Source organism: Chinchilla lanigera, unplaced genomic scaffold (assembly GCF_000276665.1).
Source record: "Chinchilla lanigera isolate Chin_1 unplaced genomic scaffold, ChiLan1.0 scaffold00179, whole genome shotgun sequence".
Classification (NCBI taxonomy): Eukaryota; Metazoa; Chordata; class Mammalia; order Rodentia; family Chinchillidae; genus Chinchilla; species Chinchilla lanigera.
In genome coordinates this window covers 610100-634877 of record NW_004955580.1, presented here as the reverse complement: position 1 = coordinate 634877, position 24778 = coordinate 610100, and the positions used below count along the sequence as shown (strand labels likewise).

The following is a 24778-nucleotide window of genomic DNA, read 5'->3' as shown; positions in this document are numbered from 1 at the left end:
CGCCTCCCCCTCGCTCCCCCACGCCGAGCTCGGGCTGCCGTCCGGCCCCTGCGCCGCCCGGCCGGCTCTCGCGGGAGCCATGTCTGCGCTCGGTGTCCTGCCGCCTTTCTGTCGGCCACGGCTTTGTCGCATCTCTCCCGGGCCGCCCCTCGGACCCTTTGCACACCCAGCAACACAAGGGCCCCCTGCCAGCCGCGGCGCCCCGCCTTGGCCCCGAGAGGCCGGCGGTCGGGTCGAGGCTGCGAGGCGTGTGTGACCTCGGGGGTCCTCGGGAAGCGCCCTCCCTGCAGCGGGGCTGCTGCGTGCAGCGCCGCCCCCTCCGCACGCTCCTCGCGAGCCCGTCGCGCCCGCACTGCCCTCCGGGGCCCCAGGGCTCTGCGGGCAGGGACAGGGTCTGAGGACTCCGCCTGCAGGCAGGCCGCTCTGTCCCGCGGAGGTGACCCCGGCCGCGCCGCTCCGTCTCCATCGGCGGCGGTTGGCTGGTGATCCTTTGTGTTGCCGCTCGCGGCACCTGTTGCCTCCGGGGAGCGGGGCCTCCGCGCGGAGTCGAGGCGTGCCAGCCTGGCAGCTGCGGGGCAGGAATTAGCCGCAAGCCGAGGCCAGGAGCGGGGCCGGCACTCGAGGTGGCGGGGCTGTTTTTAGCGACGCTCGGGCCGCGGGCCGCGAGCAGCAGCACCTTCTCCACTCCTCCCTCGGAGCCACTTTGTTCCGAGGCCCTTGGCCGGGAGAAGCGGTTTTAGAAAGCGGCCCAGGCCGGGGGACCCGTCACGCTCTGCTCCCACGGCCGCTGCGGGCTTGCCTGGGCTGCTCCTTTGCGGAGATGTCCATCACCTTGGCACAGGCCCCTGCCCCGCGGGGATGGGCGGCCGCCGGGGATCCAGAGCGGTGCTCTCGGAGCTGCCCCGAATTCCCGGCTGGGACCCAGCGCGCCAGCCCCGCTCTGCCCCACCTGCTGCCAGCTGTATGTGTAGCGCAGTTCTGGGCGCCAGCAGGGCAGGGCCGCCTCTCCTGCTTACCTCGGTTTTGGGGCCTTTGTTTTGTTTCGCGCGAGGTCAAGGCCTCGGCCTCCAGCGCTTGGGGCTGCACCCTTGTCTTTGGAGAGTTTCAGTGCCGAGAGTGGGGTGACCAGGCCTGGGGTGTGCACTGTGTGCCTGGGAGAGAAAGCTGGCTGGGGGACCCCTGACTGTCCATTGGGAGGCCTTAGGGTCACCAGGCCATCCTGCCTGGCTAGGGTACACGCTGCCCACCTGGCCCACTGCCCAAGGTGCTGCCTGCCGCGGGGCTCTAGCCTTCGCTTGGGGGCTCAAAGCTTCGGCTGGAAGGAGCTTTGGAAAACCTCCAGCGCACCATCCTCCTTTCGTTTCCGCAGAGGCGGGGGTCCTGTCTGAGGGGAAAGTGACAGGTCCAGGGTCGCCCTGCCAGTGGTTGGTAGGCTGGGTGGAAGTCCAGACACTTGGGACTGTTCCCTGCCTGTCTTCTATTTCAGTTAACAAGCTAGACCACCACCTTGGCCGCTGTTTCCCTGCCCCTGTACTAGTTGCTCACCAAGTGCAGCTGGTGTCCTGTCTGGCCTCGCTGCTTCCCCGCCTGCCTCTCTCGGTCACTTCCTGCCTGGCCCTGCTCGCCTCATTCCTAGGGAAAGCCCATCCCGTGCACCCTTCAAAGCCTCGCTCAGGTGTCACACCTTCTCTTCTGAGAAAGCCCTTCCCACACACTGCCCTAGTCCCTCTGGCTCGGCTTGGTGCTGGGCTCTTCAGGGTGCTCTTCTTCTTTCTGGGAGAGGGTCCTCGACCTTTTTGCCAGATGGGAGGTAAAGGGCGGCACCTGGGCCTCTGCTTTGATGTGACAGGTGGAACAAAAGAACCACGATGCCTGTCATCCTAGCACTTGGGAGGCAGAGGCAGGAAGATCACTGGAGTTTGAGGCCAGCCTGGGCTACATACTAAGACTTTGTCTCAGAAAAAAAGAAAAGAAAAAGACGATTACATCTGCCTTGCTGGGTGTCAGCCCTGAGGTGGCGGGTGGGACAGCAGTAACTACAAATGGAGTTGGCAGCCTGGAAGTGGGTGGGAGGGCCAGTGGCACGGATAGAAGCCTGCCTTGGTCTTGCAGAGCAGAGGCTCCTACCAGTTGTCCAAATTCTCCTCTCCTAAGTGGCAGTGTGGAGGGCAGCAGCATGCCAGGGCACATGTGGCCTGGAGGCCTGGGCTTGGGTTGCACAGTGCTCGCTGGGCGGTTGGGGGTGCCAGAGGGCAGCTGATAGTTTGAGAGATGGCAAGCTTGGGGCTTGCCGTGGAAGCGGAGAGGCCTGGCTCCCGCAGCAGGGGTGCGCCCCCACAGGCTCTCTTGATGGGGCTGGGGGCTGGCCTTGCCTTACCTGGACAATTCTACAATGTCGAAGGAGCCCAGGGACCTCTGGTCATTTCTGACCTTACCAACTGGGTCAGGATTTCACCCCAAACCCCAGCAAGGCTTCCTTTGTTTTTTTGCGCGCCGGTCTTGCTTGGCAGTTCGGGCTGGCGTTGTGCTTGTTTTGTGGTCTAGTTTGGTCTTAATGTTGTCAGGTCGTTGGTGTTCCTGGTTTTGGTATTTCTTGGCTTCTGCAGCATGGCTCTGTTTGTTGTTTTTTTTTTCTTCTTGGTCCGTTTGTGGATTTGGGGCGTTTTTGGTGTTTTCTGTGTTTGCCGGTCTGGGGAGCGAGGTGGTGGCGGATGCTAGGGGGGACGTAGATGGGGCAATTCTGCTAAGAGTTGTAGTCTTTTGTTTTTTTTTTGCTTCCGGTTTCTTGTAGTTCGCCCCTGTTGGTCATCTCAATCGCCTTTTATTAGAACCAAGGACGTAACTCAGGCCAGCAGGAGAAATTCGTTATCCCTTTCCCCTTCTGCCTCTCAGCTAATGGCAACAATCCTCAGGCGAGCCTCCCACACCCCGCACCACGTGCACTCAGCACGGCTGGGGCTCAGAAGCCGACCATCAGTAATCAATCCATTAGCAATTACAGGGCACCTGTGGCTGAGGGCATGGGCAGCAGCTGGGCTTCAGTGACTCAGCTAAACAGCTGTTGGGCGCTTGCGGCGAAGGGGCTCTGCCTCTGCGGGGCCTACGTGCTCCCCTACCTGGGAGCCTCCTCACGCTGGCCGGTCGGGCTATAGATGACCGCGGCCTCTTGCTCCAGAGTCTGACCAGGGAAAAAGTTGCTCCTCCTGCACTCCCAGCGCCCCTGGCCTTGTGGGAAGCAGCTCCTGGGAGACCTCCTCTGCCCTCCCCTTGGAACAGCCTGACCTACCCCCCAGGCAGCAGAGCGCAGTTTGGAAGGGGGTGGCACATCGTCTGGCAGACAGCCCTGGCACCACAGGTGGGAGGGACACGATGGGCCTGGGCAGAGGGGCAGACACCAGGCTGCTGGAGGCTCGGAGAGTCCTCTGATATGACACAAGGCTCTGTTCTAGCTGCCACCTCTGGCTGGAGAAAGATCTGGAGTGGCGTAGGCGGGCTGGTGGGGGAGGGGTGCCACTGTTGCTGAGCCTGCAGACCATCACCTAGGAGACAGAGGCGCTGGAAGTGGGAAGAGACAGTGGGAGCTGCGGCCCCCGCCCCCCGCCCCCCCATGAGGCGTGTGGCTCCCGGAGAGGGCACTGTGGGCACAGTTTTGTTTTTGGTTTTGGATTTTTTGAGACATGGACTCACTGTGCAGTTCAGGCTGGCCTTGAATTCATTGCGTAGCCCAGACTGGCCTTGGACTCCCAATGATTCTCCTGCCTCAGCCTCCTGAGTGCTGGGATGACAGGCATGCCCCCCGACACTGAGCTGGCACAGAGGTTTATTTGCGATGCTCCTCCAAGTGGTCGGGGAAGGAAGTCAGTGGCCAAATTCCCAGAAGCTGATGAATTATCTTGCTCAGCAGCTTCCTGCCTGTTGGTGTGACCTTGACGGGAAACAGGGTACTTGCAAGCCCCTGGCAGCAGTCTGAGGACCACAACTGTGGCATATGGCTTGGCTAGAGTGGCTGGTGGCCAGTGTGGGAAGGCTGGGGACTCAGAATGGTCCCATGCTCCCAGGTGGTGTGACCTGATCTTCATTTTTGTCCTCCAGCGACCAACCAGTGGTTCATCCCAGCTGTGAGAGGGGATATCCCTCCGGGCTGTGCGGCCTATGGCTTCGTCTGCGACGGCACCCGCCTGCTGGTGTTCGGCGGGATGGTGGAGTATGGGAAGTACAGCAACGACCTCTACGAGCTCCAGGTGACAGGGCCCCTTCCCGCCACCTTGTGGGGGTGGGACAGCCTGGTGACAGGGGACCCCCCAAGAGCCAGTGTCAGAGTCACTCTGGTAGTGCCCTCTACGCCACCTCCTGCCCAGGCGACTTTCTCGCCCTGGGACTCTAGGCACCAGTCTTGATTTTATAGGCGAGTCGCTGGGAGTGGAAGAGACTCAAAGCAAAGACACCCAAAAACGGGCCCCCTCCATGTCCTCGGCTCGGGCACAGCTTCTCCCTCGTGGGCAACAAATGCTACCTGTTTGGGGGTCTGGCCAACGATAGTGAGGACCCCAAGAACAACATTCCGAGGTGAGGCTCTGCTCTTTTCTTCTGGCCGTTACTGAGATGGGTCTGCGTACAGAGGCACGGGGCTCCCCGAAGTCCACGGGGCCCTGCCCCTTCCCAGCATGGCTTTACACAAGCCCTGAGGAGCCATCCGGCTTGCAACTCTGAAAACCCAGTGGGCCTTGCGTTTCGGCCCTGTCAGGAGGTCCTCTTGCACAGCACCCGACTCTGGGGAGGCCCCGGGGGCAGTGGCTCAGAGCATGGTGGGGTCTGTCCCACTGCTCCGGTTGGACTCCTCTTTGGGGCGAAGGTAGAGGAGCATGGTGTTCACTGTTGGCCTTCCAGTGAGGCCTCGTGCTGTGGTGGCTGGCTGTAGCTCCCCCGTTTTCCATCCAGGTACCTGAACGACTTATACATCCTGGAGCTACGGCCCGGCTCCGGAGTGGTAGCCTGGGACATCCCCATCACTTATGGGGTCCTGCCCCCACCCCGGGAGTCCCATACTGCTGTGGTCTACACTGAGAGGGACAACAAGAAGTCCAAGCTGGTGATTTATGGAGGGATGAGCGGCTGCAGGCTGGGGGACCTCTGGACCCTTGACATTGGTAAGAAGCCCACAGCTGCGCTAGCTCTTGCCCTCCCACGGGGTAGAGGTGGGGTGTGCCGGTCCTAAGGTAGGACCCAGTGCCTTAGGTTGGTGGTGCCCCTTTGAAGGAAGAATGGGGTGCAGTTGGCTGGTTGCCTGCTGGCTTACAGGAGGGATAAGGAGAGCGCAGTTCTAGAGGGGACTCAGTTTAGTGGCACTGGTCCCTGTTGGCCCAGCGATGGCGGTCTATTTGCCGAGTAGCACAGCCGCCAAGTCAAATGCCGCAGACCCTCGCGCAGCTGGGGAGTGTTTGAGCTGGTGACCTGGGGGTGGCTGCTATGTCCTGGAAGGTTGGCTGCTGGGAGGGTGGGTATCGGTTCTGTTGCCCTCCTGGCTCAGAGCTGGCAGCAGTGGGGAACAGCGTACGTGCAGTCTTGGCACAGCACTTCCTGGAGCGTGATCTGCAGGATGCTGGGGGCAGGGCATGGTTTCCATGGAGACAAGGGCCCGGCCCAGAGAGATACAAACTATGCCAGGACAGTCGGGCTGGGTTAGGAAGCCTGGAATCCTGTGCTGGGGGCTCTAGCAGGCAGAGGCAGGGACAGGCCAACCCTCTCCCCACCTCTGCAGAGACGCTGACGTGGAACAAACCCAGTCTCAGTGGCGTGGCCCCGCTCCCTCGTAGTCTCCACTCCGCGACCACCATAGGAAACAAGTGAGTGGCAGCCCCAGGGAGGCCGCCTCCTGGCTGGCTGGCATCCGTTCAGCTCTGGGGACCCCGAGGAGATGGTCCTGGGGCGGAGGGGCCGTGGCGTGCACGCTTGTCATCTTGGTGCACCGGCAGGCCCAGGCAGGAGGATCCCAAGTTCCAGCCCAGCCTGGGTGACCTAGTAAGGTCCTGGCTCAAAACACAGAAGAAAGCAAGAAAGGGCTGGGGCTGTAGCTCAGTGCAAATGCCACCACCCAGCCCTAGGCCCTGCCTGGGCACTGACGAGGGTGCAGCCCACTGTGGGCTCTGGACGCCAGCAGCTGTGTGTGTGGGCACCAAGGTCATGGGGACGGTGGGAGCAGGGCGTGCTTTAGGTGGGCTGAGTGGGGTCTCTCGCTGGAGAGTGACCTGGCGTCTGAACATTTGGGACACCCTGGGGACTCTTGGGCAGAGCTGCAGGACCAAGCCCATCCTGACTTCCTGGGTGGAAGAGGTAGCCTCTGGCTTGTCTCCTCCTCTACAGTCCTCTCCTGCTTCCCCTCTCCAGAATGTACGTGTTTGGTGGCTGGGTGCCCCTGGTCATGGATGACGTCAAGGTGGCCACGCACGAGAAGGAGTGGAAGTGTACCAACACCCTGGCTTGTCTCAACCTGGGTATGGCCTCCTGGGGCGTGGTGTGGCCTGCGGGAGGCTGAACCCCTTGATCCTGAGAGCTGTGGTGTGCAGGAGGTGAAAGCCAGCAATGTCCAGGGGCAGCGCTTGGAACTGCGCCTCTCTCACTTCTTAGTGTTTTTTGTACCTGTAGGCTGGGGCCTCATGTGAGGGCCCCTGCAGGGACTCCTCAACACACCTCCCCTGCAGCGGTGGCTTGCTGGTCACACTGCATCCCTGCACAGTGACCAGGGTGTCTTTTTAAATGGGTGTTGTGGTCTCACGGCCGGTACAGGCACTTCCTCTGTGGCTATCCGTGCGTGATGCACACTCCATGCAGTATACTACAAGGGTAAAGACCTGGGAGTACGTAGCAGGCTCGGTGGCATCTGCTGTAATCCCCGTGATTTGAGGAGACGTTGAGCCCACAAGTGCAAGACCAGCCTGAGCAGCATAATGAGAGTGTTTCAAGGAAAAGAAAGCTCACCCTAGAGGTCCAGAGGCCTGCGCAGAGGCTTTCCCAGAGCACATGCTCCTGGTGGTGCCTCGGGCCCTGGAAGCTGGCGGCCAGCCTGCAGCCCTGTGGCGGGAGCTGCCCTCCCTGCATGCTGGCCCCCAGTCCCGGCTCCCCCTGAGCTCCTGCTGCAGTGGGCGAGCTCAGCTGCTGGGCACTGTGCATTTTCAGTCCGTGTTGCTCATGTCGTGACAAAGGGAGTGTGTCTTTGGGAATTAGGGTTCCTTTGCCCATCTATGTCTGTGGGCTGTTGCTTGATGTATAAGACTTAAAATCGCTGTGCCACACAGGAAACCTTCCAAGTTTGTTGTTTGTGTTTTATTCTGTTACTTTTTATGACTTTTTGCTGGGCAGAGTTGGTTTTTTGTTTTTAACTTAGTGACTTGGCAACGTCTTCTAATTTCCTATCAGCAGTGAGAGGACGGGAGGGGCAACTGGGACCGGTGGGGTAGCTTCCTCTGCCCTCCCTGTTGACCCCACCACCTTCCCCTGCAGACACCATGGCCTGGGAGACCATTCTGATGGACACGCTGGAGGACAACATTCCACGCGCTCGAGCTGGCCACTGTGCCGTCGCCATCAACACCCGCCTGTACATTTGGAGTGGGCGTGATGGCTACCGCAAGGCCTGGAACAACCAGGTTTGCTGCAAGGACCTCTGGTACCTGGAGACAGGTGAGCTGCCAGCCGCCCGGGCTCCCCTGCTGCTCCCATTCCCGTGTGCCTCACTGGCCGCGTTCTCTTGCAGAAAAGCCACCTTCACCGGCCCGGGTCCAGCTGGTGCGCGCCAATACCAACTCCCTAGAGGTGAGCTGGGGGGCGGTGGCAACAGCCGACAGTTACCTTCTACAGCTCCAGAAATACGACATTCCTGCCACGGCTGCTACTGCCACCTCCCCCACACCCAACCCGGTCCCGTCTGTGCCTGCCAATCCTCCCAAGAGCCCTGCCCCGGCAGCGGCTGCACCTGCTATGCAGCCACTGACCCAAGTAGGCATCACGCTCCTGCCCCAGGCTGCCGCAGCGCCGCCAACCACCACAACCATCCAGGTCTTGCCGACGGTGCCAGGCAGCTCTATTTCCGTGCCCACTGCAGCCAGGACTCAGGGTATGCGGGTGCCCCAGGCCTGCATGTTCAGCTTGGCGGGGGACGGGGCAGGGGCTGTGTGGAGAGGTTCCTTGCTGATGGCTGGCACCCTCTCTCATCAGGTGTCCCTGCTGTTCTCAAAGTGACTGGTCCGCAGGCTACTGCAGGAACCCCACTGGTCACCATGCGACCTGCCAGCCAGGCTGGGAAAGCCCCTGTCACTGTGACCTCTCTGCCTGCCGGCGTCCGGATGGTTGTGCCCACACAGAGCGCTCAGGGGACGGTGAGGAGCTGGGGCTGGGCTGGGCGACCCTGTGCTGCGTGTCGTGTGCCTTTTCCTCCTGAAGTGCTGGCGGGCTGTCAGCAGAGAACGATAGGGTGGCACTTTCAGAGGGCCTAAGCATGCATGGGGAGGATGCTGGGGCATCTTAGGTGTGGGCCTCCCAGCCCTGGAGCCTGCAAGCAGAACCTGGCAGACTGCAGCTGACCCGGGTATCGGTGGAGTTGGCGGTGCCCTGGGGACTCCGGGGCCTTGGACTTGCCGAGTGCATACCCTAGCACTGAGCCATGATTGGTCTTCTAAAAAGACACTTGACACCGGGGCTGCTGGCCCTGTTGTGGAAGGTGCCCTCCATGTGCATGTGGGGGCCAGGAGAGAGTGCTGAGGCTACCGCTGAACGTGTGGCACGTTCCAGTTCGGCTGTGGAGTAGGGGCTGGCAGTGCCCATGTGGCTCATGCCCTATGCCCGCCACAGGTGATTGGCAGTAACCCGCAGATGAGCGGGATGGCCGCGCTGGCAGCTGCCGCCGCCGCCACCCAGAAGATCCCTCCTTCCTCGGCACCCACTGTTCTGAGTGTCCCGGCGGGCACCACCATCGTGAAGACTGTGGCTGTGACACCAGGCACCACCACCCTCCCGGCCACCGTGAAGGTGGCCTCCTCTCCCGTCATGGTGAGGGCCTATCTCCTCAGCCCCAGTGGCTCCTGCTCGCTGTGATGGCACCGGCAGCTGTGACTTGTGGGCCTGGGCTGTGGAATCAGCGGTTGCCCTTCGGGGTGTGGTGGCCTTGGCTAAGGTCCTGGGCCAAACTTTGTGCAGCCAGGGAGGGGTAGAGCCAGGGCCTAGGGCACCACGGGCAGTGGCCTGGTCTCTGCTCGCTTGTCACTCGCCTCGGCCCCCGTCACAGGTGAGCAACCCCGCTACTCGCATGCTGAAGACTGCAGCTGCCCAAGTGGGGACATCTGTCTCCTCTGCCGCCAACACATCTACCCGCCCTATCATCACGGTGCACAAGTCGGGGACTGTGACAGTGGCCCAGCAAGCTCAGGTGGTGACCACAGTGGTGGGTGGTGTCACTAAGACCATCACCCTGGTGAAGAGTCCCATCTCTGTCCCTGGAGGCAGTGCTCTGGTGAGTGACAGCTGCCAGGCTGTGGCAATGGCCAGTGGTGGCTGGGTGCCTGGGCCAGCTCTGAGAGAGGCCCGGCTGAGGCTGGGCTTCATTTGGTGCCCAGCTCACTCTGTGCTCCATCCTTTCATTTTAGATTTCCAACTTGGGCAAAGTGATGTCTGTGGTCCAGACCAAGCCAGTTCAGACTTCAGCAGTCACAGGCCAGGCCTCTACCGGCCCCGTGACGCAGATCATCCAGGTGAGCTCGTGATCCTGCCAGAAGGATCCCTCGCTCAGCCCGTGAGCATGGATGAGATGAGCAATGGGCTCTGCACAACCCGTGTCCCCCTTTGCGGAGGGTCCAGCTAGCGCAAGTGGCCCAGGGTCCCCCTACTCTGTCCCCCACTCATGGAACCCACGTGCCCCCTGAGCTGGGGAGCGCCGGGCCTGTACCACTCACCCCCGCTTCACTATTTCAGACCAAAGGGCCCCTGCCAGCGGGGACAATCCTGAAGCTGGTCACCTCAGCAGATGGCAAGCCCACCACCATCATCACCACCACGCAGGCCAGTGGGGCGGGGACCAAGCCTACCATCCTGGGCATCAGCAGCGTCTCCCCCAGCACCACCAAGCCAGGCACCACCACCATCATCAAGACCATCCCCATGTCGGCTATTATCACCCAGGCGGGGGCCACAGGTGGGGGCCACAGGTGGGGCGTGGCAGGGCCGGGTGGGGCACCTCCAAGCTGCAGAGGGGCCTGGCAGCAGGGTAGCTTCTTAGAAAGGGGCACGATGGAAATGGGGCCGTGGACGCCTCGTGGAGTCTGTCTTCCCTGGATCCCTTCTCCCATGCAGGCGTGACCAGCAGTCCTGGCATCAAGTCCCCCATCACCATTATAACCACCAAGGTCATGACCTCAGGAACTGGAGCACCTGCCAAAATCATCACTGCTGTCCCCAAGATCGCCACTGGCCATGGGCAGCAAGGAGTTACTCAGGTAAGGCTTGCATGGCCGCCTCCCGCCCAGGCTCTGGAACAGTCCCCCTAGGCAGAGCATGCTGTCATAGCGACAGGCCCAGGAGTGATGTTGGTGGCACTTTACTGTGGTGTTCTAGGTGGTGCTAAAGGGGGCCCCTGGACAGCCAGGCACCATCCTCCGCACGGTGCCCATGGGAGGCGTTCGCCTGGTCACCCCTGTCACCGTCTCCGCCGTCAAGCCAGCCGTCACCACATTGGTTGTGAAGGGCACCACAGGTGTGTAGCCTGCAGGCCGGAGCCTCAGCGGTGGCTCAGCTCTGTCCCCACATGGCATTCCACAGCTGCCTCTCCGGAGCACAGGGCTCCTGGGCCTCTGCTTGGCCAGGCCGAGTTGCTGCAGGGGAGAGGTGGCCACAGCAGCCTCACCCTGCCTCTCCTCTCTTCCCGCAGGGGTTACCACGCTGGGCACCGTGACAGGCACCGTGTCCACCAGCCTCGCTGGAGCCGGGGGCCACAGCACCAGCGCCTCCCTGGCTACACCCATCACCACCTTGGGCACCATTGCCACCCTCTCAAGCCAGGTGATCAATCCTACTGCCATCACTGTGTCAGCTGCGCAGACCACTCTGACAGCCGCTGGCGGGCTCACCACCCCCACCATCACCATGCAGGTAGGGTGTCCCGGGCCAGCACAGCACGCAGCCAGAGGTGGCTCGTTGCGCGCTCCCTGTCCCGTAGACTGCTTCAGTGAGGCGTCTTTTAATTACTAGGGTCGTTCTTGTAAGTGGCAAGTCACCTTCACAAGCGTATGGCACCCATCTCCGCGTGTTTGCTCCCTGCCCCACAGCCTCTGCCCGCTCTGCCTCGGCCCCAGAGGGTCAAGCAGCGCTGGGCAGCGGCAGGCGGGGTTGCTGGTGACTACGTAGGCTGGGGCGGGGGTGGGGAGTCGCGGCGCATGGGCACTGACTGCTGCTCTCGCCCCTAGCCCGTCTCCCAGCCTACCCAGGTGACGCTGATCACAGCACCCAGTGGGGTCGAGGCCCAGCCTGTGCATGACCTCCCCGTGTCCATCCTGGCCTCGCCGACCACGGAACAGCCCACGGCCACGGTCACCATCGCCGACTCCGGCCAGGGCGATGTGCAGCCTGGCACCGTGACGCTGGTGTGCTCCAACCCGCCCTGCGAGACCCACGAGACTGGCACCACCAACACCGCCACCACCACTGTTGTGGCTAACCTTGGGGGCCACCCTCAGCCCACCCAAGTGCAGTTCGTCTGTGACAGGCAGGAGGCCACTGCTTCTCTCGTGACCTCAACTGTGGGGCAGCAGAATGGCAGCGTGGTCCGTGTTTGCTCCAACCCGCCCTGTGAGACCCACGAGACGGGCACCACCAACACCGCCACCACGGCCACGTCCAACATGGCCGGGCAGCACGGCTGCTCCAACCCGCCCTGTGAGACCCACGAGACGGGCACCACCAGCACCGCCACCACGGCCACGTCCGGCATCGGCACCGGCCAGCAGCGTGATGCCCACCGTGCCTCGGGCGTCCCCACGGTGGTCCGCATCACTGTGGCTCCTGGGGTGCTGGAGGGGGCCCAGGGCTCCGCCAAGCCCCAGTGCCAAACCCGCCAGACCAGCGCCACCAGCACCACCATGACTGTGATGGCCACTGGCACCCCGTGCGTGGGGGGGCACGGCCCTGCCTTAGTGCAGGTGGCCCCACTGAGTGGCAAGGACGTGCTCTTGGGGCACCAGATAGAGATGCACCATGTCCACACAGCCAGTGCCCCAAGCGGGGAGCCTGGCGCGCCTGGGGGGCTGCCTGCACCTACATACGAGGGCCTACGGGCCGGCTTGCCCAGCACCTCTGTGACTGTGACCGCCCTGGAGGCGTCGCTGTGCCCCTCCGCTACCGTGACCCAGGTCTGCTCCAACCCGCCGTGCGAGACCCACGAGACGGGCACCACCAACACCGCTACTACCTCCAACGCGGGCAGCGCCCAGCGGGTGTGCGCCAACCCGCCCTGCGAGACCCATGAGACGGGCACCACACACACGGCCACCACCGCCACCTCCAACAGTGCTGTGGGCCAGCCCGAAGGCGGGCAGCAGCCCCCTGCCGGCCGCCCCTGCGAGACACACCAGACCACTTCCACGGGCACCACCATGTCCGTGGGCCTGGGTACCCCGCTCCCTGACGCTGGCCCCTCGTGCAGGACCCTAGAGTCCGGCCTGGAGGCCGCTGCGGTGCCCGCCACCCCCAGCCAGGCTGGGGCTGTGCTGCTGGCCCCCTTCCCGACGCACAGGGTGTGCTCCAACCCGCCTTGTGAGACTCACGAGACGGGCACCACGCACACAGCCACCACCGTCACCTCGAACATGAGCTCAAACCAAGGTGGGTGAGGCAGCTGGCCTGTTCGTGTCCCTACCAGGGTCTCATTGGCGCTGCGGCTGCCACTCCGATGGGGCGGGTGGGCCCTCTGGTCCTGTTGTGCCGGCCACGTGTGGAGGTCTCCGGGAGTGTCCCTTCTCTCTGGTCCCCTTGGTGGCAGAAGTCCACAGCAGTAAAGCCGAGGGAAGGCCAGCCAGTCTCTCTCCTGTCGCCCCCACAGACCCCCCACCAGCCGCCGGTGATCAGGGAGAGGTGGAGAGCACCCAAGGCGACAGCGTGAACATGACCAGCTCCAGCGCCGTCACCACGACTGTGTCCTCCACACTGCCACGGGCGGTCACCACTGTGACACAGTCCACACCAGTCCCAGGCCCCTCAGTGCCGGTAAGAGTCTAGAGGGTCCTTTCATCTCCTGCCTGGCGGCTGTGCCTCCGGCCATGCTGTTCCACGGCGGGACACCAGGTGTCGCTCTTGGACTGCACAGGACGCCGTGCAGGTCCCTTTTCCAGACCATAAAAGGCAGCCACGTGGGGAAAGGAGGCTGCAGTCCTCAGCCGCCTGCCTACTGCTGTGTGTCACTTAACTGTGGTACACCACGCTGGGTTCCACATGCCCACTGCTCCAGCCCACAAGGCCCCCTTGAGGATAGTTAGAGCTGACGGGAGTGTGTGTGAGTGCACGCGTGCACTCAAGGGGTCCTTTCACCCAGTCCCTTTTCCCATGGAGCGTGGCGTCGGGATGGCCCCATTATGAATGACGCCAAGGCCCCCTGGACAGATGAGGGTTGCTGCCTTTTCTGGTGTCCCTGCTCTGCTCCCCTGGGTGAGCAGGCTCCCTTCCGGATGCTCTCATCCCTGACGGAACCCCACCCCACCCCACCCCACCCGCCGGCCTGGCCATGGGACCGCAGAAGCTCCTGACGTGCTCTTCTCTGCTGTTGACACCTGCAGCCCCCCGAGGAGCTCCAGGTCTCCCCTGGGCCCCGCCAGCAGCTGCCACCAAGGCAGCTCCTGCAGTCCACATCTGCACCTCTCATGGGGGAGTCAGCCGAGGTCCTGGCCGCCGCCCAACCTGCAGAGCTGCAGGCCGCCGTGGACCTGAGCAGCACAGGGGACCCGTCTTCAGGGCAGGAGCCCACCAGCTCTGCCGTGGTGGCCACTGTGGTGGTCCAGCCCCCCCAGCCCACGCAGTCTGAAGTAGACCAGTTGTCACTTCCCCAGGAGCTCATGGCCGAGGCCCAGGCAGGCACCACCACCCTGATGGTCACAGGCCTCACGCCTGAGGAATTGGCTGTGACTGCTGCCGCCGAGGCAGCTGCCCAGGCTGCGGCCACTGAGGAAGCCCAGGCCCTGGCCATCCAGGCTGTGCTGCAGGCCGCACAGCAGGCTGTCATGGGTAAGTGCCATAGTGAGTAGGTGACAGCCAGCGAACGGGGCAGTCCAAGGGGAGAAGGGCTGCTTCCCACACGAGTGGCCTTGTGGGCCCCGGGCAGATGGTGGCCAAGGTAGAACTGGGTGGAGGGGACAGGGTACAAGTTTCTGGGGCCACCGTCTCTGTCCCCAGGGCCAGGCTTGCCATCATTTTTCTTGAGTAGTATTGTTCCTTGGCCCTGGAGCAGGCACTGGGGAGCCCATGGACACATCCGAGGCGGCAGCGGCCGTGACACAGGCAGAGCTGGGCCACCTTTCTGCTGAGGGCCAGGAAGGCCAGGCTACCACCATCCCCATCGTGCTGACACAGCAGGAGCTGGCGGCCCTGGTGCAGCAGCAGCAGCTGCAGGAGGCGCAGGCCCAGGCCCAGCAGCAGCACCATCTCCCCACCGAGGCACTGGCCCCGGCCGACAGCCTCAACGACCCAGCCATCGAGGGCAACTGCCTCAACGAGCTGGCTGGCGCCGTCCCCAGCACTGTGGGCCTGTTGCCCCCCACAGCCACTGAGAGTAAGCCGGGGCCGACTGGAGTTGGGTTCCCTGGCGAGGGTGGGGCACACGGAGTCCAGAGCCTGCCCACTCACGGCACCTTCTTCCCAGGCCTGGCCCCGTCCAACACGTTCGTGGCTCCCCAGCCGGTTGTGGTCGCCAGCCCGGCCAAGCTGCAAGCTGCAGCTACCCTGACCGAAGTGGCCAATGGCATCGAGTCGCTGGGTGTGGTGAGTTGGGAGTGTTTGGGTCACAGGACGCAGTGCCTGTCACCTCCAGGCCCCAAGGGCCAAGGGCCTGCCTGATCTCTCCATTTCTGGTTTCTAGAAGTCAGACTTGCCACCGCCACCCAGCAAAGCCCCTGTGAAGAAGGAGAACCAGTGGTTTGATGTGGGGGTCATTAAGGGCACTAATGTAATGGTGACACACTATTTCCTGCCGCCAGATGATGCTGTCCCATCGGATGTAAGTGTCCTTGGGCCCTGGCTCCCTTGGGTGGGTGGATTCTGGTCATGAGGCAAGTAATGCAAGCGAAACCTGGCCTTGTGGCTCAGGGCAGGGGCTACCTGTGCACCCAGTGCAGCTAGGTCCTTTCACTGGCGGAAGGAAGCCCGGGCTCTGTGTCCCCTTGGCTGCGCCCAGCCTCGGTCCACCTCCCCTTCCCTCCTGTGCCCTCATCGCTCGTGGCCTCTTCTCTGTATGCCCTGCGTGTCTGCAGGCAGCTAGCTGGACAGCGTGCTGTGGGCCTGCGCTGCTGCTTCCCTCGGCCACCTTGGGGCCCGGGGCTGGAAGCCCACAGAGCTGCATCCCCAGCCTCTAAAGCTGCCACCTCACAGCAGGCTTGCTGCCCTTCCGTCTGTCTCCAGGATGACTCGGGCACCATCCCTGACTATAACCAGCTGAAGAAACAGGAGCTACAACCAGGCACAGCCTATAAGTTCCGTGTCGCCGGTATCAACGCCTGTGGCCGAGGGCCCTTTAGTGAGATCTCCGCATTTAAGACGTGCCTGCCGGGTTTCCCGGGGGCCCCTTGTGCCATTAAAATCAGCAAAGTGAGTCTTGCTAGGGGCCAGGTGTGGGGCCTGCGGGGAAGGTCCCAAGTGGGGGCAAGGCGACCGGCTGGTTTCAGTCATCGGGTGCCCAGGGGACCAGGAGAGCCGTTTCCCTGACCTCTGAGTTTGGCGGCTGTTGCCCTGTGCTGTTGAGTGCATTCTGTTCTTGGCCTAGAAATGTCCCTGGGGTCAGGGTCCATTGTGAGCTCCTTGCCCAGCTGCCAAAGCTAAGGGACGAGTCCCAGGAGCAGGGGGCACAGGGAGGTGGTTTTGAGTCCTCACTTGGGGCAGTTCTCCCTCAAGCTGTTGGGGCTCCGATGCACGCGCAGTCAGGGGCACTTACGGTCCTGGGAGAGGCCGTGTTGGCAGAGGCTGCGGTGGCTGCTGCGAGCTAGAGCTGAGCGGACGTGCTCTCCACCTGCAGAGTCCCGACGGTGCTCACCTCACGTGGGAGCCACCCTCTGTGACCTCGGGCAAGATCATCGAGTACTCCGTGTACCTGGCCATCCAGAGCTCGCAGGCGGGCGGTGAGCCCAAGAGCTCGGCACCGGCGCAGCTGGCCTTCATGCGTGTTTACTGCGGGCCCAGCCCCTCGTGCCTGGTGCAGTCCTCCAGCCTGTCCAATGCGCACATCGACTACACCACCAAGCCTGCCATCATCTTCCGCATTGCTGCGCGCAACGAGAAGGGCTACGGCCCCGCCACGCAAGTCAGGTGGCTGCAAGGTGAGCCGTGTATCCCGGGGCTGCTGCCGTGGCCACTGGGGCCCGGCTGAAGCAGGGGCAGGAGAGCAAACTCCACCTCTGGCAGAGAAATGCTCACCCCCCTGCCTCCTGTCCCTTCCAGAGACCAGTAAGGACAGCTCGGGCAGCAAGCCGGCCAGCAAGCGGCCCATGTCCTCTCCGGAAATGTAGGTGGAGAGCCGCTCTGGGAGCCTGGCAGGGGGGCGAGGACTCGGCCACTCTGGAGGGCAGGGTGTGGGCCTTCGCCATCACTAATGCACACTCTCTGCCGCCTCCCAAGGAAATCTGCTCCAAAGAAGTCAAAGGCGGACGGTCAGTGAGAGGAAGCTGGCCGTACTGAGACCCTCCCAGACCCCTCGCTTCAGGAACTGTCGCCGCCCGCCTGCCCGCCCGGCTCCTGCACTCCCCCACCACCGCCTCCACCCTTCCTCGCTGGCTCTGCTCTGGCCTGAAGAAAGCACACGGCCGCCGCCGGGAAGCAGCTTGCCTGTGAAAGTGCGCCCCTTCCTCTACCTGCCTCTGCCTCTGCACCTGCCCACGGGCACAGCAAGCTGGGGTTCAGAGGCCTGCAGAGGAGCAGGGCCCACCGAACCCACCTCAGAGGCTGCGCACATTCTGTGGCTCCTCGCTTTCAGTGTGGGGGCTTCGGGTCTGCCTGCTTCTCTCTCATTTGTCACCTGGTGTTTGCAGCCACCTCCTGCCCCTCCCTCAGGCTTAGCACCACCCCCCACCCCACCCCACCCCCGTGCCCCCTCTTCTCCAAGGCCCTCTCCCGTTCCTCCTCGCTTGCCTCCCTCCCGCTTTATTGAAAAAGGAAGGCAAAAGAGGGGCCATGGGGCGCCAGGGCCTGAGCAGTGGGTGTCACCCTCCTCCGACCCACGGGCGCAGTGTGGCCCCCGCAAGCCCGGCTCCACCCTGCCTGGCCTGACGCTGGGGGCCACATCACCAACTGCTGCATTTGTTGTATTTTTTTAAGTTGAAATTGATGAAGTTAACATTTTTATTGTAATTTTAGCCTTAGCGTGTGGGGCTTTGTCCCTTTTTTGTTGTTGTTAGCTGTGTACAGAATGTTTCTTTCTCCCCAGTTTTTAACTTTTTTCTCCTTGGCTAACCCTTGGCAGGGATCTTGTAGAGGAAAAGTGGGGGCAGCTTAGGGCTGGAGGGGTGCAGAAGGGGCCTCCTTCCTCCTGCTGACTGGCTCACTCCCCTCCCTCCCTCTCGGAGTCTGGAGTCTGGAGCCTGGAGTAGGCCACTGCCCTGGGCTGTGCCTGTCCCCAGCCTCTTGGGACTTAGGAGTGGAACTGTGGGACCGCCCTTGGGGCAAGCACTTCCTACCAAGAGGGACCGCAGGGCAGACTGGGCTCACAGCACTGCCCCGTCCCGTCCAGGTGGGCCTTGTCCCCACTTCCTGGAGGCCCAGCCTTCCGCCTCCACTGAGCCTGTCGGGCTGCTCTGCCCCACTGCAGCTGGGGGCAGCAAGCAAAGTTTGCTAGTGGTCCTCCTGGCTGGGTTTAGGTGACAGCTGGTCCGGCCCCTCCATCTCTGCCAGAGGCGCGTGGAGGTGGTGCCGCCGGCCAAACCCCCAGGGCCTCTGGTTTGTTGTATTATAGTATATTTCGCTGTGGAAACTGTCACGTTTAGTCGCCTTGGAGCCCGCCTGTCCCATTGTTTTGCCCGTCCCCTCTCCTGAGCGCCCTATGATTTCTCTTGTTTCTGAGAACAGTACCACCCGTTCATCTATTGTAGAGTAACCCGTGACTCAATATTACCATAGTGCGATGTCGTTTTGTGCTATTTTGAACAATTAAAGACTTTTTTTGAAAAAAACAATCTGGTGTCTTGCTATGTTGGGTGTCCTACGGCCTCTGGAGAGGAAGTGGGGATCTGGGTCCCGGATGAGCTCTTCTGCCACTCACTCCTGCAGTGCCCCAAGGCCTCAGCCCTTTGAGGCCTGGCTGCCAGCGAGGTGCTGGTGCTGGCCGAGGCGCAGGAGGCCGCACACCTGGTGTGCAGTGGGCACTCTAGGTCCTGCGGGAGTGGGCCCTCTCTCATGCCGCCAGGCCCTGAGAACAAGGGGCAGGGTTTGCTGAGCCCCTCCGGCCAGGGGCCCGGCTAGGGTTGGTGGGCGGGACTGCCCTTCCTGCTAGGTTAGAGCAGGGGGTCTGATGCCTTTTGAGAAGCACGGGGGGGGGGGGGTGGCCCTGTGTCAAAAAAAGTCCAAAAAAAAAAAAAAAAAGGCGGCGGGGGGGGGGGGGGCACACCAGCATCCCTCACTTCGTTGCCTCTGTGGCCCCCCTCACCCAGGCAGGAATGAGTACCAGCGGCGCCCTACCTCAGCCCAAAGCACTGTGGCTTGCATTACTCAGGACCTGCCCAGGTGGTGGCCTGCTCCCACTTCTCTGGCTCTGGTCGCATCGCACAGGGTCTGAGGTGTCCATCCACTCAGCCTGTAGCTTTGGGATTGCAGCCAGGGCCATGTCACCCTGGCCAGGGGGAGCCCAGTGCCAGGGACGGAGCCCTACCCACTGGGCCCAGGGCAGAGGGAGCCTGGGAACCCAGGCTGAGCCAAGGCCCAGTCCTTGCCTGGGCGAGGCGGTGGCATGTGTGAGGGAGGACACGAGTGGCTACAGCATCAGCAATGCCGTGCCTGTGTCAGCTGGGACCCCGGGTCGGGTGCCCCTGCAGGTCTTGGGACCACACTTGTCCCTAAGCACTGCCACGGGCAACAGTGGGGTCAGAGAGTCAGCATGGCCAGCCGGAGTGGAACGGCCACGGCCTGCAAGAAGACCACCTGGTGGAGTGGGGCCATGGCCCTGGGGTGGCATCAACAGGAGAACCAGCCCTGCTTCTCCTGGAGGCGGATCCTTCGCGGACCTCCGACTCTACTGGGCCAGCTTGGAGGCGGCCCGCTGACAGGGACAGTGGCCTGTGATTAGAGCTGGACGGCCACTGGGCACAATGTGGACCAGAGCAGGCGGCTGGGAGACAGTCTAGCCACTCGACCTCCAGCGGCAGGCCTTGGTGCCCAGCGCGGCCCGCAGAAACGGCTGGAGAACGTAGTAATCGGAGGCCGTGACCTCTGCCGCCCAGCCTGGTCTCGGCCCTCGGCACCCGCCCCCGACCCCTTCTGCCCACCGGGAAGCTCTTGGCCTTGGGTGCCAGGCGTTTGAGCCTCTCTGCCAGATCCGAGGCCAGAGGGTCTGGGCCGGGCCGGAGCGCGGGGGCGGGGCTAACGAGTTCCTCCCCCGCCCCGCCCCCTGGCCCCCCGGCGCCCCGAGGAGGGGTGGGGCGCAGCTTGGTCAGCTGAGTGACTGTCACGGGACCACAACCAGCTCTGCCTGGCTTCCTGGAGGAGCGGGACTGAGGAGTGAGCGTCTTGGAACGCGACAGGCTAGTGGCGGGGCCGTCGGGGCGCTGGTGACCCTGGGGCGCCCGGCGCCCAGCGGGCGGCGGGGCGAGGTGCCCGCGCAAGGCCGGGAGGTCCCCGGGCAGGCACCCGGGGGGGGGAGCGCGTGGGGAGCGGTGCCTCGAGCTCTGAGCCCCCCCCCCCCAGGACATGGAGAAGGAGTGGGAGGCTCTGCAGGCCTGGAAGGAACGCATGGCGCAGGAGCTGGACCGCGTGGTGGCCTTCTGGACCGCGCACTCGCACGACCCGGAGCACGGGTGCGCAGCCCGCCGTCCCCAGCCCTTGCCTCTCCCGGGGCGACTCCCGGGACGCTGGCAGGCCTCCTTCCCTCTCCGTTGACCCTGCGCGTCCACAGGGGCTTCCTCACGTGCCTGGGCCGCGACGGGCGGGTGTATGACGACCTCAAGTACGTGTGGCTGCAGGGGAGGCAGGTAGGGGACGTCCCAGCCAGCCCCACTGCTCTTGTGCGGCGACCGTGTCCTCCCGCCTGAGCCCACTCTCGTGCCCAGCTCGTCCCCCCAGTAGTCCTTTTCCCGCAGCTGCTCCCCGCTCCCACAGGTGTGGATGTACTGTCACCTGTACCGCAAGTTCGAGCGCTTCCGCCGGCCGGAGCTTCTGGATGCCGCGAAAGCAGGTGCCCCCCGCCCGCCCGCCCCGAGCAACACCTCCCGGGGCCTCACCGTGCTGACTCCATGCGAGGGCGCGGGCGCGGGGCGCCGGGGAGCGGCCGCCCCCCCCTCCCCCGACTCCAGAGCGACACCCGCCCCGGCCGCCAGGTGGCGAGTTCTTGCTGCGCTGCGCCCGGGTGGCGCCTCCCGAGCAGAAGTGCGCCTTCGCGCTGACGCGGGACGGCCGCCCCGTCAAAGTGCAGCGGACCATTTTCAGCGAGTGCTTCTACGCCATGGCCATGGACGCGCTCTGGAAGGTGACGGAGGACGCACGCTACCAGGTGCTTCCATCTGGACCACGACTAGGGGCTCCCCTCCTCCCGCCCTTTAGAGCGGGAGCCCCCGGGAAGCCTCCCTGGGGTTCGTGAGGGACAGGGCGCTCCCACGTCGGGCCGGGTTCCGGGCCCCCGCGGGTTCCTGGGGACCCGGCAGAGGGCGCAGCCCCCGCCCGACCTCCCCTCACCCCCGTTCCCGCCCCCGCCCCCTTCCCCTGGTCCCCGCAGAGGGAAGCGACGGAGATGATGGACCAGATCGTCCGCTGGGTGCGGGAGGACCCGTCGGGGCTGGGCCGGCCCCAGCTCGCGGGGACCCCAGCCGCCGAGCCCATGGCGGTGCCCATGATGCTGCTGAGCCTTGCGGCGCAACTCGGGGACAGGGACGGGGACCAGGACGAGGCGCTGGTGGGCAGATGGGCTGAGCTGGGGGACTGGTGCGCCCGGAGGATTCTGCTGCACGTCCAGGTTGGGGACGGTGCCTCCAGGTGCCTGGGGGATAAGGTGGGGCTGGAGGGAGGGAGGGGTCCGAGCCCAGGTGGGGCCTGATCCGCATCCCTCCCAAGGCCCTGGGGCACTGAGCTCACCAGCCTTCACCCTGGCTTGGCCTGGGACTTAGGGGGCCGGGACCAGAGCCACCTCCTGCCCCTCCCCCGCAGAGAGATGGCTGCGCTGTCCTGGAGAATGTGTCTGAGGATGGCCAGGAGCTCCCTGGCTGCCTGGGCCGACACCAGAACCCAGGTGAGGGGCGAAGTGGGCCTGGGGCTCAGGTGCCACCCGGGCTGGCACTTCCAGGCACCACATCCATGCAGACCCCTCCCCAGGTCATGCGCTGGAGGCAGGCTGGTTCCTGCTTAGCTATGCTAGCAGGAAAGGTGACCCTGAGCTTCGAGCCTACGTGATCGAGAAGTTCCTCCTGCTGCCCTTTCGCTCTGGATGGGACCCCGAGCACGGGGGCCTCTTTTACTTTCAGGACGCCGATGGCTTCTGTCCCACCCAGGTGGGCCACCCTGCCACCAGCCCTGTTTTAGAGGGGCCACGGGCTTGGCCCCCTGCCACACGGGAAACCTGAACGCCACCGTTCCCTGGCCGACTGGGCCTTGGCGGTGCCCATGATGCTGCTGAGCCTTGCGGCGCAACTCGGGGACAGGGATGGGGACGAGGATGAGGAGCTGTCCTGCCCAGGCTCTGCAGCAACAGGGGGAGCCTCATCCTTTCAGGAGGCCACCTAACCAGCCCCGTTCTGAGGGGCTTTCCAGAACCCCAAGATACCAGGCGCCTGAGCCAGTGAGACCACCGGGCTGCACCTCCCGTGGAGGGCGTCCGGCCACTCGGCTTTGCTCTGCCCTCAGCTTGAGTGGGACATGAAGCTCTGGTGGCCGCACAGCGAAGCCATGATCGCCTTCCTCATGGGTTACAGAGACAGCGGGGACCCTGCCCTGCTGCACCTCTTCAAGCAGGTGGCGGAGTACACCTTCCGCCAGGTGAGCAGTGCAGGGCCCCAGAAGCCCCACCTCCTGGGCCTCCTGTGTGTTAGGGCCAGCGTGGCCTCTTTCCTGTGGAGCCCCAGGAAGGGCGCGCTGTGCAGGGTGCTGAGGGGCACAAGAGGCCCGCAGGCTGTCTGGGGAGTACCCGCAGGGGGCCTCCATGGCCTTGGGACAGGGAGGCTGGTGGCCTTGGGAGTGAGGCTAGTTCAGAAGGGGAGGGCTAGGCAGGGTGGTACAGGCCTGTAATCCTAGCAACTGGGAGGCTGAGACAGGAGGATCTCAAATTTGAGCCCAGCCTGGGCAATTCAGACCCTGACTCAAAATTAAGAGGGACCAGGGGTGTAGCTTAGCACTTCCTGGGTTCAATCCCCAGTACCTCACATGCACACACACTGACAAGGGAGAGGTCTGGGCTGGCTGCATGTGTTCAAGTGTCATAAGGATACAGATCACTCGAGAGGCTGAGGCAGGAGGATTGCCATGAGTTCGAGGCCAGCCTGGGCTACCTAAGTGAGTTCAAGGCCAGCCTGAACTAATAGCAAGACCCTGTCCAAAATAAATTAAAAAAAAAAATACAGATGATAGTAGCCAGGAACACTATTAGCATTTGGGAGGTTGAAGCAGGAAGATGCCTGTGAGTTCCCAATGACCCTGTCTCAAACAAAAAAAAAAAAAAAAAAAGAAAGCCAGGCATCGTCGAACACACCTGTCATCCCAGCAGGGAAGGCTGAGGCCAGTCTGGGCTATACAGTGAGTTCAAATTCCATACTGAGACCCTGTCTCAAAAACAAACAGTGGGGCATAGGGACACGCCTGTCAGCCCAGCACTCAGGAGGCTGCGGCAGGGGACCACCCTGAGTTCCAAGTTCAGCCTGTGCTGAGACCCTGTCTCATCAAACCAAACCAAACAACATAGACAGTGCTAAGAGCCGTGATGCAAAGTAAGCTTCCGAGTAGAGAGGAAAGCCCAGGAGCAGCAGCACCGGAGACACCAAGGATGAGGGAGGATGACGCAGCCAGGGGCCCCCTGACGCCTGAACAATGGAGAAGCTCCTGCAGGGGCTCTTGAAGACCCTGGCCCAGGCATCCAGCCCAGGTCTCCCTATGCATCTCCCAGGCATCTGATGAGCCTGGGATGTCTTCACAGTATGGTTTCAAGAGGGCTACCAGGAGCCACTGTGAAATGCAACCGGGATGTGATGTACTTCAACAAGAGAGGACACTACACAGTTACAAAGCCCCCAGGCCACTCATGACCACAGAGCAGCAGCAGGACAATTCAGAAAGCAAACTTACGCTACACAGGACAAACGGGACAGAAACATGGGGGATTTTGATTTTTTTCTTGTGCTGGGGTATTAGCTTCCTGTCTCCGAATAAGTAGTAAAATCAGAAAGGACACAAGCTGTCACTCCAAAGGTAGTGTGGCTAGAGAGGCCTGGCGCACCACTCTGGGAGGATACGCCACCTCTCGGGGGCCACAATTTCAAGGGAAACTTTGACAGTGGACTTTGATGTTACTGGTCTTGTATGATCGTTCTGAGAAACAGCTGTTTTTATTTTTCAATTAATTTTTTGAGACTGGGCTTTGCTGTGCAGTTCAGGTTGGCCTTGAACTCACGGCAGTCTTCCTGCCTCAGCCTCCCGAGTGCTGGAATGACAGGCTGACAGGGTGCGCCACGAGGCCCAGCAGGGCTATGATAGTTCGTTTTGGCCCGACTGGTGTGTTCTTGACCTGAGAAGGCGCTCCACTTTCACTGGCACGGAAAGAGAAGGGTGTGGCTGAGGCCGGGTGCACCCTGGAGTCTGTACAGGTGCCACTTGCCGCATTGGGAGCTGCTGGGCACCAGCTGGGCACTAGGGCTGGCAGAGGAGCAGCCGCGGGGAGCCGGGCAGGAGCAGGGCTCTGTGTGATGTAGCCTAAGTCTGCCGGGCGTCGCTGGTTACAGAGTTTCCCGGGGCTGCCGCTGCAACGTGTCCGTGTTAAGTAGCACTCAAGGAGCCAGACTAGAGCCCGGCCCGGTCCTCTATCCCGGCAGCTCCTTCCCCAGGCTGGGGCCGTGTTGCTGCGCTGCACTGGGGACCTCGGCGCTGGCTAACACTTGTCTCCTTCTTACCCAGTTTCGCGATCCTGACCACAGCGAATGGTTTGGCTACCTGAACCGGGAGGGGAAAGTCGCGCTCACTATCAAGGGGGGCCCTTTCAAAGGTGAGCAGGGCGTAGGGGCTCGCGGCCCCGCGCACCCCTGCCCTCCCAACCCGCCGCCTCTCTCCTAGGCTGCTTCCACGTGCCGAGGTGCCTGGCCATGTGCGAGGAGATGCTGGGTGCCCTGCTAAGCCGCCGCACCCCGGACTCCGGCGCACCCTGCACCCC

General features: G+C 63.0%; 2 protein-coding genes across 2 annotated transcripts in view; both read left to right on the top strand.

Annotated features, from left to right (window-relative positions):
• The window catches only part of Hcfc1 (host cell factor C1), a 20373-nt gene extending 1972 nt beyond the window's left edge, over positions 1-18401 (top strand). Inside the window, exons 2-26 of the mRNA XM_005414175.2 lie at positions 4093-4241; positions 4406-4566; positions 4939-5147; positions 5759-5843; positions 6385-6491; positions 7498-7677; positions 7751-8110; positions 8212-8372; positions 8845-9042; positions 9278-9502; positions 9636-9740; positions 9961-10180; positions 10339-10481; positions 10600-10738; positions 10913-11133; positions 11448-12861; positions 13079-13242; positions 13809-14253; positions 14477-14797; positions 14888-15006; positions 15104-15241; positions 15643-15828; positions 16253-16553; positions 16675-16738; positions 16852-18401. Coding sequence (XP_005414232.1) covers positions 4093-4241; positions 4406-4566; positions 4939-5147; positions 5759-5843; positions 6385-6491; positions 7498-7677; positions 7751-8110; positions 8212-8372; positions 8845-9042; positions 9278-9502; positions 9636-9740; positions 9961-10180; positions 10339-10481; positions 10600-10738; positions 10913-11133; positions 11448-12861; positions 13079-13242; positions 13809-14253; positions 14477-14797; positions 14888-15006; positions 15104-15241; positions 15643-15828; positions 16253-16553; positions 16675-16738; positions 16852-16891 — 5855 coding nt within the window. The 3' untranslated portion in view covers positions 16892-18401. The remainder of the gene's footprint in view (positions 1-4092; positions 4242-4405; positions 4567-4938; positions 5148-5758; positions 5844-6384; positions 6492-7497; positions 7678-7750; positions 8111-8211; positions 8373-8844; positions 9043-9277; positions 9503-9635; positions 9741-9960; positions 10181-10338; positions 10482-10599; positions 10739-10912; positions 11134-11447; positions 12862-13078; positions 13243-13808; positions 14254-14476; positions 14798-14887; positions 15007-15103; positions 15242-15642; positions 15829-16252; positions 16554-16674; positions 16739-16851) is intronic.
• A 1457-nt stretch (positions 18402-19858) lies between these two features.
• On the top strand, positions 19859-24766 carry Renbp (renin binding protein; the record flags this gene model as incomplete). The annotated part of the gene is given in 11 exon segments (XM_013509702.1): positions 19859-19961; positions 20125-20234; positions 20333-20408; positions 20536-20611; positions 20754-20926; positions 21149-21385; positions 21577-21658; positions 21742-21917; positions 22270-22401; positions 24526-24613; positions 24682-24766. Coding segments are annotated over 10 exon segments (1232 nt in total), but the record flags the coding sequence as incomplete, so codon positions are not given.
• Positions 24767-24778: the final 12 nt, after the last annotated feature.